General features: G+C 44.6%; 1 protein-coding gene across 4 annotated transcripts; it reads left to right on the top strand.

Moving 5' to 3' along the window:
• The first annotated feature begins 36 nt into the window (after window positions 1-36).
• PLAT (plasminogen activator, tissue type) lies at window positions 37-14952 on the top strand. 4 transcript variants are annotated; one of them, XM_054517509.1, is made up of 15 exons: window positions 2910-3149; window positions 3315-3488; window positions 5369-5470; window positions 5844-5883; window positions 6682-6813; window positions 7126-7239; window positions 7605-7779; window positions 8327-8418; window positions 8674-8848; window positions 9189-9274; window positions 9720-9915; window positions 10404-10540; window positions 10629-10769; window positions 12155-12303; window positions 13676-14952. In XM_054517509.1, exons 3-15 carry the CDS (start codon window positions 5390-5392, stop codon window positions 13832-13834), a joined length of 1677 nt encoding a protein of 558 aa, XP_054373484.1. In that variant the 5' UTR covers window positions 2910-3149; window positions 3315-3488; window positions 5369-5389; the 3' UTR covers window positions 13835-14952. The 4 variants fall into 4 exon arrangements, with proteins under 4 accessions (XP_036252517.1, XP_036252521.1, XP_054373484.1 ...); XM_036396624.2 differs by lacking the exons at window positions 2910-3149; window positions 3315-3488 and adding an exon at window positions 37-264; XM_036396627.2 differs by lacking the exon at window positions 3315-3488.
• Window positions 14953-15809: the final 857 nt, after the last annotated feature.

Raw genomic sequence — 15809 nt, 5'->3', positions numbered from 1 at the left:
GGCCGGCGCTCGGCCCGCCCGGGGCCGCCCCGATCGCCGCCCTCAAAGGGGACGCCGGCACTCGGGGCCGCCCCGGGTGAATCGCGATCGCCGCCCTCGAAGGGGACGCCGGCACTCGGGGCCGCCCCGGGTGGATCGCGATCGCCGCCCTCGAAGGGGACGCGCGGGGCCGCCCCGGTGGAACCGCGATCGCCGCCCCGATCGCCGCGGTACCGCCTGGAGCCAGGGGCTCGGGATGAGAGGACAGGACAGCTCGTGGGCTGTGTAAGTAAAATCGCAGTGTTGGTGTCTTCTTCCCGCAGCATCTCTAAAATTTGCCAATCCGGAACGCAGCGTTTGGTTTTCCCAGCGCACCGCCCGAGCAAAAGCGCTACTCTGGGCATTCCATCGGGTTTGGATACTTCTTCCTCCTGGGCTGGCTGGCGTGAGGTGCTTTAATGCCGCTGCAAAGACACACAAGAGTACGGGGGTGGAAAGCGCGTTCCAAGATCTGCCGCAACTCCCATCGCCTGCGCTGGACCTGCCAAAGCCACCGGGCACAGAGGGTGACACGGACCTGCCGTGGGATGTCACGGTGTCACACCTCATCCCTGCCATTAAACAGTCCGGCTGAAATTATCCCGAGGATCAACTTAGAGAAAAGCCAGTAGATGGTGCTTGAGAGAGCAGACACTTTCCTAAAATATGTTAAGCCCTACAAATGGCACCACACTCTGTAGACAATTATAGTGGTCCTTAAGCTGTGAAAAGGAAATAATTTCTGCAAGCTTCCCCCATGGCCATCAGTTTGTTAGCATCTTTAATCTAGAAGTCAAATGGCTATTATCTTTAAAAATAAAATAAATTAGCCCCTGCTCGCTCAGCAGTGTTCCACCTCAACAACTGGAAGTCCAGAAACAGTCAAATGCAGCTACACTTAAATCAGATTTATGGCAGTAATGTTATCACCAGCACTGTGACTCTTGGAGAAATAAAATTTATAGTCTTGACATAGATCTCCATGCAGAGAGGAGATAAACACACAGAGTAGCCAGCATTTCTCTTTACCATTATGCAAAATATCCAGTGCTGTGCTTTCCAAATGAGGGCTCCACGCAGCTGCTTCTGAAAATGGAAGTCCCTCACACACTGGTTCTTATGTCTTACACTGAATTCTGTCAGGAGCTTGATTGCAAGTGTGTCACATCCTGAGTTCCAAGCAGGTAGGACACATTGATCACTGCAACAATTGCAGCACTGGCTGTTTTCATAACAGTGCCCTAAGATCAGCTCTAAAACTGAAAAAATCTAAATCACATTTGCCTGCCACACTTTGATAACTGAATACCTCGTGACCACATTCTGATGAATAAATCTTCATTTTCTAGGATGAGTAATATCAGTGAACATTTAACTCTGGCCCTGAACATGCTGTTCCTTATTTGTATCTAAAGTTCCAAGAAGTTTTGCTCATTTAACTTGAAAGCTCCCGTGACTGTTTCTTCTCCCATGACTCTGTTCAGGGCATGCTTTGCTCCACAAGCTGGTCAGGGCCTCTCTGCCAAACATCTTAATTAGGAATACAGCACACTTCTGTGTGAAATTATTAGGATTAAGTCTACATACTGCAGACTTCTAGTTATATTAGAAATAATACAGCTGTGCTTTCACTCACACTCCTAGAAGTGTCATGGGACAGGACAGTTCATCACATTGAACAATAAGGTGTTCAATGGGGGAAAAAAATTGTTTTGAAACCTGAATCTGCTCTCTGACTGGAAAAGAGAAAGAACAAAAGAAGCCAAATGTGAAATCCAGCAGCATGGCAGCGAGCAGATTTCCTCCCATCCCTCCCACACGGGCTCCCTCCCCGACAGTCCGGACGCCTGCCCTGGACCATCCATCCCCTTGCCCTGGGACCATCCATCCCCCTGAACCATCCTTCCCCTGCCCTGGACCATCCATCCCCCTGCCTGGACCATCCATCCCCCTGGACCATCCATCCCCCTGCCTGGACCATCCATCCCCCTGCCCTGGACCATCCATCCCCCTGGACCATCCATCCCCCTGAACCATCCATCCCCCTGCCTGGACCATCCATCCCCCTGAACCATCCATCCCCCTGCCTGGACCATCCATCCCCCTGGACCATCCATCCCCCTGCCTGGACCATCCATCCCCCTGGACCATCCATCCCCCTGGACCATCCATCCCCCTGCCCGGACCATCCATCCCCCTGGACCATCCATCCCCCTGGACCATCCATCCCCCTGGCCGGACCATCCATCCCCCTGGACCATCCATCCCCCTGCCCTGGACCATCCATCCCCCTGCCTGGACCATCCATCCCCCTGGACCATCCATCCCCCTGCCTGGACCGTCCATCCCCTTGGCCAGACCATCCATCCCCCTGGACCATCCATCCCCCTGCCCTGGACCATCCATCCCCCTGGCTGGACCATCCCTCTGCCCTGGACCATCCATCCCCCTGCCTGGACCATCCATCCCCCTGGACCATCCATCCCACCATCCATCCCCCTGGACCATCCATCCCCTTGGCCAGACCATCCATCCCCCTGCCCTGGACCATCCATCCCCCTGCCTGGACCATCCATCCCCCCTGCCCTGGACCATCCATCCCCCTGCCTGGACCGTCCATCCCCTTGGCCAGACCATCCATCCCCCTGCCCTGGACCATCCATCCCCCTGGACCATCCATCCCCTGCCCTGGACCATCCATCCCCCTGCCCTGGACCATCCATCCCCCTGGACCATCCATCCCCCTGGACCATCCATCCCCCTGCCTGGACCATCCATCCCCCTGCCCGGACCATCCATCCCCCTGCCCGGACCATCCATCCCCCTGCCCGGACCATCCATCCCCCTGCCCGGACCATCCATCCCCCTGCCTGGACCATCCCCCTGCCCGGACCATCCCCCTGCCTGGACCATCCCCCTGCCTGGTCCATCCCCCTGGCCGGACCGTGCCCGGGATGCTCGGGAAGGGGTGGGATGCGTTCAGCACGCCCATGGCCCAGCTCCACCCCCTCCAGTGGCGCTGCGAGCAGCACAGAGAAATCAGAGCAGAGACACGGGAAAACACAGAGCAAGACTGGTCTGGAAAGAAAATCAAGAGGAAACAGAAGAGAAAAAGCAAAAAATAAAAAAAGGTAGGCACTACTCTGCACCTGTTTCAAAAAGGGCGATTCCTGTTTTCCACATCAATGGCATTGTCATGAAATACTATTAAATATTAATATTTAATAAATCCCAAATTAATAAGTGAAGCACCATGATGGTTAACTAACTGAGCTCTTGCCTTCCTGCTTTTGAAGAGATTCATAGTGTAGATAAAGCTGCTGACTTTCAGTTGTTTCAAGAAAGCTGAAGCATTCCAGGGAAAGGGCTGGCAGCCTCAGGCTCTGACCAGTTCAGCAAGGAGGAGTCTCCTGCACAAAGGGCATTGGCAGAAGAACTTTAGAGTTCTGGACAAATAACTTGATGCTAAGGTAAGGAGGCACAGAGAACTAGCTGCAGAAGGAGAATTTATCTGATCTTCTCAGGAGGAGATGAGACTAAGCCTCTCACCCCAGGTTCCAAAGCATGATAATGGAGGGACACAGAGGAGGAGGAGGGGGGGTCATCTTCTCCTTAAATGTGGCCAAAACCACAGGAAATACTGAGAATGATTCCAGAAACAAAGACTTTAAAATATTCATTTCCTCCAATGTCTTCAAAGACTACAGCATCTTACTTTTGTTTTCTTTTGGATTTTTAGCTCTTTCCCCCCAAAAACAGAAGCCTGTTCTAGAGACTGCCTACAGCATTTTGCAGTATAAACACTTGCTGTGTACAGCTAGAACCTGCTTGTACAGATGAATATATGAGATGAACTTGATTAAGGCATGCAGGTTCTTTTTAAATAGAGACTCCTCATGTCAGTCTTCCAGCCAAAGAAGGACATAAAAAGGACATTTTGAAGTTTAAAAGATGTTTCTTGCTTCCCCCTGAAAATGATCTGCAGTTTCCTGCTGGTTTCAGGTAGCTGGGACTTCTTCCAAGATATCAGTTAGGCCAGCTGAACTCCCACCAAAAAAAAAAAAACAACCAAAAGAAACAAAAAACCCCAAAAAAACAAAATATAAAAAATGTGGCGTTGCCTTGTTTTTGGGGCATCCTAGCAGGCACCTCTGAAATAAGGTCTCAACAGGCAGGAATTCTAACAATGCAGCAACTGTGATCTGAGTAGTTTCACTGAACAAAGCTTTCCTTGAATGCATCTTAGCTACCAGAACCTTGTTTCTTACAGTTGTAAGAACTTCAGACCTGTTCTCCACAGGTAACAACAAAAGATCACCTGTGATACCAACAATCAGCAAGTTAAACCATTGCTGTGGGATGCAGAGCACAAGCCTGGGGAGCTGTAATAATGAGTGAGGAGTGAGGACACTATGCAGAGTTAGGGCAGAAAGCAAGGGACTGGAGCAGTTCAGATCATGCACTTTGGCTTTGGGAATGCTGCTGATTTAGTTCAGATTCAATTGAAATTAATGTTGAACATCAATTCATTGAAAATCACTTGTAGCACTTTTAAAAAGGCTTGCTGTACAAAGCAAAATGTTTCCTAAGAGGTGAAAAATAGCTTGAAAGTATATAAAAAGTGTACTGTGAAATCTATGGACCAATACAAATCGCTGAGATGCTCCAAATTAAAAGGATTTTATCATCAAGATGTGACCCAAAGATAAAGTATGGAGTAATTAGGGTTCTCAGAAGATGTTCTTGTGAATCTTTTCAGTCTGACTTGCAACTTAAGTCCCTTCTTTTTGCAGCCTGATGATGAGAAATCACATCCTGTTGTACTCCTGGTTCTGCTTCAGAAACTGGACTGTTTGTGCCTTTTGCTTTGAACAAATTTTAAAACAGACAAACAACAAAAAAAAAACCCCAACAACAAAACTACTAAAAAACCACAGAGTCTTTCTCCATATTAGCCTTGAATCCCAATTCATGACTCATCTATCATACTTCAGTTTCACCAGCTGTTATCCAGCTGCCTTCTCTGCCTTTATATAAACAGTCTGAGCTCATGATTTCTGGAAGCAGTAATTTTCTCAGATAATTGGGTTAGCTTTCTGCATATAACATGGATGATAAAAAGGTGATAGTGTGGGCAACGGTGCTGGAATATTATTTCAAATATTTGGAGCTACAGAGCAATCCTAGAGACTGGAAATTAAAGTGTAGCTGCTTGCCTGGATCTTGTGCCTGCTACTCTATCACACCCCCAGCTCTTGGTTTGTAGAGTGGGTATTATATTGTAAAAGGAAGAGAGAAAACACACACTGTAAAACTCCTTTGTTCAACATCTTATTTTTTGTCTCTACAGATAATTTGAAATTTGGAACTGATGTGGAAAACACTCAGAATGGAAGGCAAACTCCCATGTCTCCTTCTGCTGGTGGGAGCAATCATGACTGCCCAGTGCCAGGTAAGAGGCCAATGCATCAAATCATTCTCTTGCCATCTTGCTGTATTTCCAGCAGCACTTCCTTAGCATTGACTCCAGCTGCCTGCATCAGGCAGGAGAGTCTGCTTAGCTCACCAGAAACCAGAGGAATAAATGTTACATTTGAGGGACAAGCAATCACCTGGTAATCGGTGACAACTAAACAATTAACAATTCTTAGGAAGCCATCCTGAGGTACCAGAGGCACTTTTCAGTGGACTGTCTGAGAAGAGGGCAGGCAGTTCCTCAGAGCTCCCCTGACTCCCTCAAGAAAAGGCCTGACTCTTTGAAGGTCCTTGTTCTCTCATATCTTGCAGAGAGCAGTCACTGACAGAATTCACTTCTCTGCTTGCAGGGCTTACTCATGCGTTTCAAACGAGGGGCCAGATCTAGAGGTAAGCCAGGCTGACTAAAACCATCTTAGCTGGAGCAGTATGAACATGGGAGGGGAAAGCAAATGATGTTGAAGAAACAGAGCCTGAAAGCTTTTTGTCATGGTTATGTGGATGAGAGAGTCAAAAAGCAAAATACCAGACCATTAATACCATCCACAACAAAGTTTTCCCTTCCCTCTGCTTTTCCTGAAATAAAAAGAGGCCAGCCAATAGTGAAATAGGACATCTGGCAGCACAGCAGAGAGAGAGATGGGACAGCTGTGGTCTGAGAAGGAAAAAGGGCAACCCATTAGACAGATGCTCCCATCTTTCTCCTACTTTTCTCCTGGAAACAGAAGGGAGTCCTGTGACCGTGGTCACAGGGGTTTTCAGGATGAAGAAGAGACAAGAAGGTTGACTCCATGATCAGAAGGCTTGATTTATTATTTTATGATATATGTTACATTAAGACTATACTAAAAAGCAATAGAAAGGAAAAGGTTTCTTCAGAAGCTAGCTAAGCTAAGAATAGACAAGAATGAATAACAAAGATCTGTGTCTCAGACAGAGCAAGAGCCAGCTCTGCCATGAGTGCTCAGGAAATCCAAACACCCACAGGAGACCAATCATGGGTCTACCTGTTGCATTCCACAGCAGCAGATAACCATTGGTTACTTCTGGTTGCTGAAACTGCAGCTTCTCACAAGGAAAAATCCTAAGAAAGGATTTTTCATGAAAGATGTCTGTGACAGAGTCCTTTTGCTCAGCCAGGTCTTTTCCCTGCATCTCTAAAAGAAGGTTTCCTTTCTCTGATTACAGCCATTTGCACAGATAATTCATCTGCAGCAATTTACCAACACAGGGGGACCTGGCTGAGGCGTTCAGGGAGCAGAATAGAATACTGTAGGTGTGACAGTGGCCGGAGCCGGTGCCACACCGTGCCTGTCAGAGGTATGTATGACAAAGAAAAAGGAGATGCTGAGAGATTGTCCATCTAATCATCCTAAAGAAGAACAGTCAGGGCCACAGCTACTGCACAGAAAATTTGTCTGGGTACAGAAGAGGATAGGAATGAAAAGAAAAACAAAGAAAGAATGGAAGCACTGCATAAAAAGGCTGTAAGAACATGGCAATAACAGGTGGGTAGGGCAAAACAGAACAGGCTAAAGGAGACTGACAGGAAAATGAAAGGTGTGTATACATTGCCAGTTTCTTGCTTCTGTGAAATCTAACAGTATTTCCTGGCTTTTGCTTATTCCACAGTCTGCACTAGAAATAAATGCTACAATGGGGGCCAATGTTCACAGGCATATTATTCCCCACAGCTCTTCATCTGCCAGTGCCACCAAGGTTTCTCAGGGAAGCAGTGTGAAATAGGTGAGTGTACCACACCAGCTGCTGTGAGCAATGCTAGTGATGTTAGCTATGCAGTGCACAAGGATGAGGTACCAGAAGCTCCTGCTGCAGGCTAGGCTCTCTAATAAGTTGTCTTTTTTTATTCTGAAGCTATTACTACAAGAACTTTGAAGGACACCTGAGTTGTTTTAGGTGTCTCTTAATAAAACTGTGAATTTTGCAACTGAAGACCTTCATGTCCACTCACAATCTGCCTGACAGAGAATTTTCACTGACTTACTAGACAAGATGTCTGAGAGCCAAGTTTAAACCTAACAGAGACTAGGGAAGCTGTCTGGGAAAGAATTTGGATGCTGTCCTTACATTTTTGTTCCCCTTTTGTTCAGATACTGAAGTTAAATGTTACAAAGACACTGGAGTAACATACAGGGGTACCTGGAGCACGACAGAGAGTGGAGCTGAATGCTTAAATTGGAATAGTGATGGCTTGGTGAACTGGATGTACAGTGGCCAAAGGGAGGATGCTGCTGAGCTGGGATTGGGCAATCACAACTACTGCAGGTGAGGGACTGATGGAAGGTCAGAGCCACAGGGAGCAGCCCATTCAAAGAGCCTGGAGCAAAAGAAAGGCTGATTGCTGTAGCCAGATTCCAAGCAGGGCACACTCTGTGCAGCCCTTGAGCAGGAATTGCAACATCTGTAGACATATCTGAACTTCAGATCTTCCTAGACTGGATGTTTATGGCAGACTACAAAATGCAAGTGTCTCTAACCCCACAGTCTTCCTCTTGTACCTTCCCAGCCCTCCCTAAACTCCATTTGTAATTCAGTTTCTTACTGCTTCAAATCCTGGTCAAAACTGTAAAAACCTAGAGTTTCCTGTACATGACCCAAGCTGCACAAACATGCTGCCCACTCCTGCTGTTTGCCATCTCAGCTTCACCTCAATGTACTCCACAGTTTTATAATTCAAATAGGAAATGTAGCAACTTCTGATGGTTCAGTCCACATCTTCACTGCAGAGCAGGACTGAGTTAGCAAAGTAGCTGGACTACATGACACTATGGCAATAGCTTTATAATGATGCATAATATTGGGACTCTTTCAGAAACCCAGATGAGGATTCCAGACCTTGGTGCTACATCTACAAAGGGGGAAGGTACACCTGGGAACACTGCAGTGTGCCCTCCTGTTCAAAAGGTACATGGACAGGGAATGGGCTTTGCAATTTCCATTATTCACTGCATATATCAAGGGCTCTCTGTGAACTTGGGCTATTTCTGTAGCCTAAAAAGTTGAGACTCTCATGTTATATTGCATTTAGGCTTTTAGTATTTATAACACTGAGATGATGAGACACATAGAGGTAATATATAAATACTTTGATAGAAATCACACCTAGGAACAACTGACAGGTTCACATCAATCTGGTAATGTGCAGCTTTCTTATTGAAGTTAGGAACACCAAGTGCAGCTCTGGAAGAGGCACAGATTACCGTGGCAGCCACAGTGTTACCAGCTCTGGAGCTGCCTGTTTGAAGTGGAATTCTCTAATCCTCATCAACAAGGTATACACTGCTTGGAGAAGAGATGCTTACCAGCTGGGCCTTGGCAGTCACAATTTCTGCAGGTATGTAGTTGGTTATAGAATTTAAAAAAAAACCAAAACCACCAAACTGCCTTGCAGTACTCTTAAGGCAAGGCTCTAGTCTTTTACATGGATTAGTAAAGCACACAAAGTACATTAGTGGTGACAATGAAACTCACTCCCAATAGGAATTTTATTCCACCTGACCTATTTATGCTTCTTTAAGATCAGACTCTGCAAGTGCAAATTTAATGTGTCCTTAGGGCCCTCTGTATCTCTAGAAAAATCAAAAAGAATACACTTGGGTCTGACACCTTTAGGTCTCTGCAAACTCTCTGCAGATCTGATAATAAAAACAGCTCTTCCCTCTCCTCTGCTGCAGAAATCCTGACAATGACAGCAAGCCCTGGTGCCATGTCCTGAAAGGAAATCAGCTCACCTGGGAGTACTGCAATGTGCCTAATTGCTGTAAGGATACCAGCACTCCTCATTCTTCTCTTTCTTTGAAGCATTACTGTCCTGCATGTCATCTGTGTTAAAATAAGATCTAGAGAAAAAAAAAAAAAGCTGTGTTACAGTCCAGCATCTTCCAGTGAAAAAAGAGCTGGAGTTAAACAAACAAACAAGAAAAGCTTTTTGGAGCAGAAAGATTCTGTGGCGCCACTCTCACACAAGTGCCTTTTGGTCTGCCAGAAGGGAAGATTGCAGAAATGGAGAACAGGAAAGGCAGGGTTTCCTTACTGTATTTTTCAAATCAGAATACAAGTTTCCTAGGAAACAGGCATGACTCAAATACTAAATAGTTCATGGCAGGCTGCCTCAACATGAACTGGTGACTAGGAGGATCTTAACCCTAACTCAAAGCAAGGGTGCCTGAACAAAAAAATCTTAATTTTGGGTTTGTCATCCACAGCCACCTGTGGCTTACGGCAGCGCAGAGCGCGGCAGTTCAGGATTAAAGGTGGCTCCAGCACGGACATTGCGGCACACCCGTGGCAAGCTGCCATCTTTGTGAAGTACCAGCGAGTGCCTGGAGAGCACTTCCTCTGTGGAGGAATTCTGATCAGCTCCTGCTGGGTTTTGTCTGCTGCTCACTGTTTTGAGGAAGGGTAAGTTGAGGGTTCAGTACTATGGGGGGGAAAACAGTCTGGAAAATAGAAGCATCCAGTATAGCTTTACTGGAAGGGTATAAGACTTGGGAAAAACCCTCTTTATCCCAGTAAGTCTGCACTAAAGATTATAGTTAATTGTGCTGAGCATGACAGAGAGGCATTTAATTGGGCAAACTAGCAGGATGGCATTAAGGTAGCACAGGAGAGTACCAGATACCTTGAGAACAAAGTTGTCAATACACAATGCAGAACCATCTGAAACTTGAGAACAGCAAGGGACTGTAAGCACAGAGAACAAAAATGAAGGTAAATAGGTCACTTTGAAGTCAAACTGCCTGGGTAACAAAGTAGTAATAGAGCTAAAATAAAAATAAATTTTAAGAAAATTAAAAGAAAAAAAAAAAAAACCAGACTTTCCAATAGCACATCTTCAAGGGAAGGGTCCACTCTAGTAAACACAGGAATAGAGACTCTCTTTGCTTCAGTTTTAGTACAAATCAGCTGAAGATTGTGCTGGGTAGGACTTCCCGAGCAACTCCTGAGGAAAGTGAACAGAAGTTTGAGGTGAAGAACTACATTGTGCATCAGAGATTTGACTCAGAAAATTTCAACAATGATATTGGTAAGAACTTCTCTGGCTTTGTGACTGGAAGGTGGTGGTTGGCTCGAGTTTGTGACTAATGAAGCCGGGATGTTTTTTCCTTGCTCAGCTCTGTTGCAGTTGAGCTCAGATGCAGAAGATTGCGCAGTGGAGACGGGCACTGTCCGCACTGCCTGCCTCCCCACCCCTGAGCTGCAGCTGCCTGACTGGACTGAATGTGAGATCTCTGGCTATGGCAAAAGTGATGAATGTAAGTAGAAGATACAAGTGGACATGTCCAGAGCTTCAGTCAGTCCTCTGCCCTCAAAGAATTGAAGCCTTTAGCACCACTGAATGTGTAATGTAACATATTGGCTGATATGAGCACTACAAAATGTGTGTAGGAGTTACTCAAAATCAAGTTTTGCTGTAAGTTATTCATCTCAGTTCTGTCAGTTGTGGAGTCTTCCTTGATGCTCTCCACAGTACAAAACTAAAAAAAAAAAAAAAAGCCACAATGAATAAGGTAGGAGAGACATAAGATTCACAATCAGGGCTGCCACATCTGCTGTACTCAGTACATTCAGATACTGTAATTTGGACAGAAATCCATTTCTGTCAAGCCTTGATCTACCATGCAGTTGCAGATTGATGCCTTATTCAAAGAGACATTGGCTATGCAGAGATTAGCAAAAAAATAACAATCCCACATATACATTAAAAGGCTGATTAAATTGTTTTTAAAGTGAGCTGTAACAAACAGAAATAAAAGCTGTCTGAAGGTATACACAGGCAGACCTGTATTTAAAGCAAACAAAAAAAACCCCAGCTCTTACTTCACTTTCTTCCTTTTCCATCTTCTTTAAGTTCTCTAACTTGTAAACTTAGTAAGACAAAAATTGTGAAGCATTTATCATACAAGACCTAATCACAGTTTGGATCCACAGGGGTTTTGGAACAGACCTAAAGACATAGATGGATCATGAAGTGGGGCATAAAGTATTTTTAAAGTGCTTTTAAAGCTTGTCCTCAGCATTTCTTACAGGGAGTACAGAAAAAATGCTGAGAGGGAAAAGATGCTGCAGCTGTAATTCAAAACTTTACTGAATAACAACAATCCTGCCAACTTTCAGTTTTGTGCAATTGTAGCTATGCAGGAGAATAAATCCAATATCAAAACTGACCACCCAAATCTCTTCCATTCCAACATGACTGTACCAGTTACTCAGTATTATGTATGACAAAGCATTTACCTTTTGTTAGTGCAAATCTAATGTTAAAAAGTTAGGATCTATTTCATACAGTTAAGGTATTTTCATAGACATTTCCCATGACTTCACTCTGATTGATGTAACTATGCCAAGATGATTTATCCACCCAAGAAATCTGGCAGTCTTGAATTTGGAGCCTGCAGAAACCTCTCTAGCTTGCTGAAGAAACAGTATTGTTTCTCAGCTAGATTTAAGCTGTTCTGATTATCAAAGTGCAACACCCAAGATTAAAAGGACCCTTTCGCAAGGAAATTTTGGTTTAGCCACAGAGCTTCTTCTGTTCACCCTCCCCTAAACTATGGAAACGGAATTGCAACTTTCAAAAAACATCTATATGCACATGCACAGACATAGATACATATTTATTTTGTCATTTTTCTTGCAGTTTCTCCATTCTACTCAGAGCAGCTGAAGGAAGGCCATGTCAGATTGTTCCCAGCCAGTCGGTGCACAGCACAGTACCTGGACAACAGGACAGTTACAGAGAACATGTTATGTGCAGGAGACACAAGGCACCTTGATGATGCCTGCAAGGTAAAACCCAACTCTGTTCTTTTTCTCTTTTCTTTTCTCTGTACTTTGAGCTAACTGAACAAAAAGCTTCAGAAAACAGTTTAAAGAAGTTGGTGCATTTGCCTACATGGCAGTTCTAGTAGGCTTCTGATGAACAGAACTGGTGGCTCCTCTCTCATTTCTCTTCATCTCATGGAGGGGAAGGCAGGGAACACTTAAGCAATCAAACCAGAGCAACACAGACTTTTGAAAATCCCAAATACAGGAAATACCACAAAACCGAACAGGAAAACCCACCCCAGCATTTCCTAGTATTTTCTGTTATGTGAGCATACAAAGCACTCAGCAGGAGGTTCTGTAGAAGGAAGGGGGTGCCCCTCTCTGGAAAGTAGAGAAAATAAAGGCTGGAAGATGGTAGAGAGCAACAACATGAGGAAAAAGGAAGGTGTGCATTCAATCCACATCCTTTCTGGTTAAACAGCTATTTAGTAACTTTGCTTCACTGTTACACATAGCACTATAAAACCTCTTTGATCTCTATAGCTTCAATAAGGGCCTTCCTCTCTTTTTTCTTTTCAGTATTTTATCTGCATTTCATAAATGAGCTCCGTACAAAGTTAGACACTTTAGTGTCACATTTTTCTGTGTCTCTGCCCATAAGGGGAGCATTGAGGGGAGTCTGGAACACAAAAGTGACTTAGGTCAAAGTACTGTTACTAAGTGTGGTGGTCTTTGAGGTGGTCCCAGGACGAGGGAAGAGATGAGAAGATTTAAGTGTGCTGACAGGGCTCCCTGTTTGTCCAGATACTTACAACTTCCAGTGCAATAGGAAGACAAACTGCAGTGTGTAGGAAGGGCATGTTCTCATAATCCTCTCCCTATTACAGGTTATTAGGAGCTAATCATCCTTTTCCCCATGTCTCAGAAGGCTGTTTTATTATTTTATGATCTATATTATATTAAAAGAAAATGATATACTAAAACTATATTCAAAGAATAGAAGAAAAGATTTCATCATGAAAGGAATAGAAAGGAATGGAATGATAATAAAATCTTGTGACTGAGCAGAGAGTCCGAGACAGTCGGACTGTGATTGGCCATGAATTAGAAACAACCACATGAGACCAATCCCAGATGCACCTGTTGCTTTCCACAGCAGCAGATAACCATTGTTTTTCTTTTCCTCTGAAGCTTTTCAGCTTCTCAGGAGAAAAGATCCCAGCAAAAGGATTTTTCATAAAACCTGTCCGTGACAACTAAGAGCTCTTGATCTGTGAGCATGCTACACGGGCTGTTTCTGTAGACACCAGTGCACCCCTAAAGGCCGTGGGGGTGGGAAAAGCAATGCAAAAATAAACAGGGAGATCGTTACTAACCTGCTGCTTCTGTGTAGGGCGACTCTGGAGGGCCCCTGGTGTGTCTGCAGGAGGATCGGATGTACCTGATCGGAATCATCAGCTGGGGAATAGGCTGTGGCCGCAAGGACGTGCCTGGCGTTTACACAAATGTGATTCGTTACCTTGACTGGATCCAGGACACCATGAAACTCTGAGGAAGAGAAATGAACCCTTTCCAGTCTTGTGGCCATGCCCTCAGAGCTTCCTTCGGGGCGCTTTAAGTGTGCTGACAGGGCTCCCTGTTTGTCCAGATACTTACAACTTCCAGTGCAATAGGAAGACAAACTGCAGCGTGTAGGAAGGGCATGTTCTCATAATCCTCTCCCTATTACAGGCTATTAGAAGCTAATCATCCTTTTCCCCAACATCAGCAAACTTTCACCTTGCATCAAATCACATAAGTACAATAAAAAATTAATTCTGGCCCTGAGTGAATAAACCAAGAGAGATCATGCATCTCTTCAGCAACTATATTGTGTTAGGAATGGGTGTGAACTGAAGGGGACATTTAATTTCCTGAAAAGCTTCATCTCCCTCCTTACTTGGCTGTACAATTGGAAGACATTAAGCTCTGTCCTTACACCATTTGACTTTGCCAATTTAAGCTGGTTTCAATAGAAGCTGGTTCCCAATAGAAAGAACAAAAAGCTGTAGGCACAGGCTCCTTATTTCCAGACTAATATACTTCTTACTTCTTCAGTTTGGAACCAATTAATTAACAGAGTTTGACCTTAAACTCTCTGAGCAAATTCAGGATGGTTTAATTATTAGGACATTTTATTCTTTCACTTGGTTTTGCTCCTGGTAATGGAATAGGTAAAAATTTTAATACTGGCTTGATCTGCCACAGAATCAATGCATATTTTTGACTATTAAATTTCCATGCATTATCATGAGATATGAAGCAAAAGCTCTCTCTTCTGTGCAGCAGGTCAAAACAAAGGACAAGTGGATTGGTAGCTGTTTTAAGTGCCTGCTAGATTTACATCCACAAGTAAAGGGCAAATCAGATATCACAAGGCTGCCTTTGTCCTTTAACAGAAAACAAGACAGGTACAACCAAGTCACCATGATCCAGAATCTCAGTAATCAGCATTATTTCCTTGCACTGCAGCTGCCACATGATGCCAAGTGCCATCTATGCCCATCCTAAGAGTGAAGCCTCTCTGAGAGCTTCTTTTTGGTTTTGTGAAGAAAAGAAAGGTGGAACTACCATTTTACAAAAGGAAAACATTGTATTGAGGGTACAAAATAAATGTAGTTTTATCATCAATCAGTATCTCAGAAATCCCTGAGATGGTTTCCAGCTTTTCATCAGCTTTCCCACTTCTTACAGAGTTTCTATCCCTACTTGTCCTCTTGCAGCACACTGGAGCACCATCTTGAGACAAGATCTAAGAATAACCGCTGCCATCTGCCTGCTTGCTTCCATCTGACTTTGCAGCTGACATTGCCATACTCAAGCTGTTTCAGAACCCTGGCTTGACATCAGCATCTTTTGTAACTGAAGTACACAGCTGCACCTCATGCTTTCCCCCCTGAAGTCCTTCATATGCCCGACTTATGTCATTGAAGTTGTTCATTTCCCCTTCCTGCCCTGCTCCATCCTCACAGGAACCTGCAGCCATCTCAGACTGGTATAGTCAGAAGGGCCTGATGCCCTAATGTATATAAGAAACCTTTCAGTATCTTGAGTAACATGAATCACTTCAGTAAATAAAAGATCCTATAAAAACCAAAGCTACAAAGCCAAAGGATGGTATCAGTACTTTAGGAGCAGGAAGGTGGTGAGGTATTTAATTGTCTTCATAATCAAAGCACTGCCCTTAGCATGCAAGTGCTGTTGTTTACCCAACACAGTAAACAAAAATGGTTCAGCTGCATTCCTAAAGACATTTTCACTTGAGGTTCTAGGAAGTGCTCAGCACTCCTTTTGGCAAACACTAAGAAAAATGACCAAGAAAGCAATTAGTTTCAGTTTTCCAGACAGCAACTTAGTCCCAGGTTTACAATGCCAACTGCATAAAGACATTTATCTCCCTAAGGCACCCACTATACACAATCAAATTGGCATAATTTACATTCCTCCTCAAATACCAACTTTATTTCTTATAAAGCCTGCACAAAGCA

Source organism: Molothrus ater, chromosome 28 (assembly GCF_012460135.2).
Source record: "Molothrus ater isolate BHLD 08-10-18 breed brown headed cowbird chromosome 28, BPBGC_Mater_1.1, whole genome shotgun sequence".
Classification (NCBI taxonomy): Eukaryota; Metazoa; Chordata; class Aves; order Passeriformes; family Icteridae; genus Molothrus; species Molothrus ater.
This window is presented reverse-complemented; position numbering and strand designations above follow the sequence as displayed.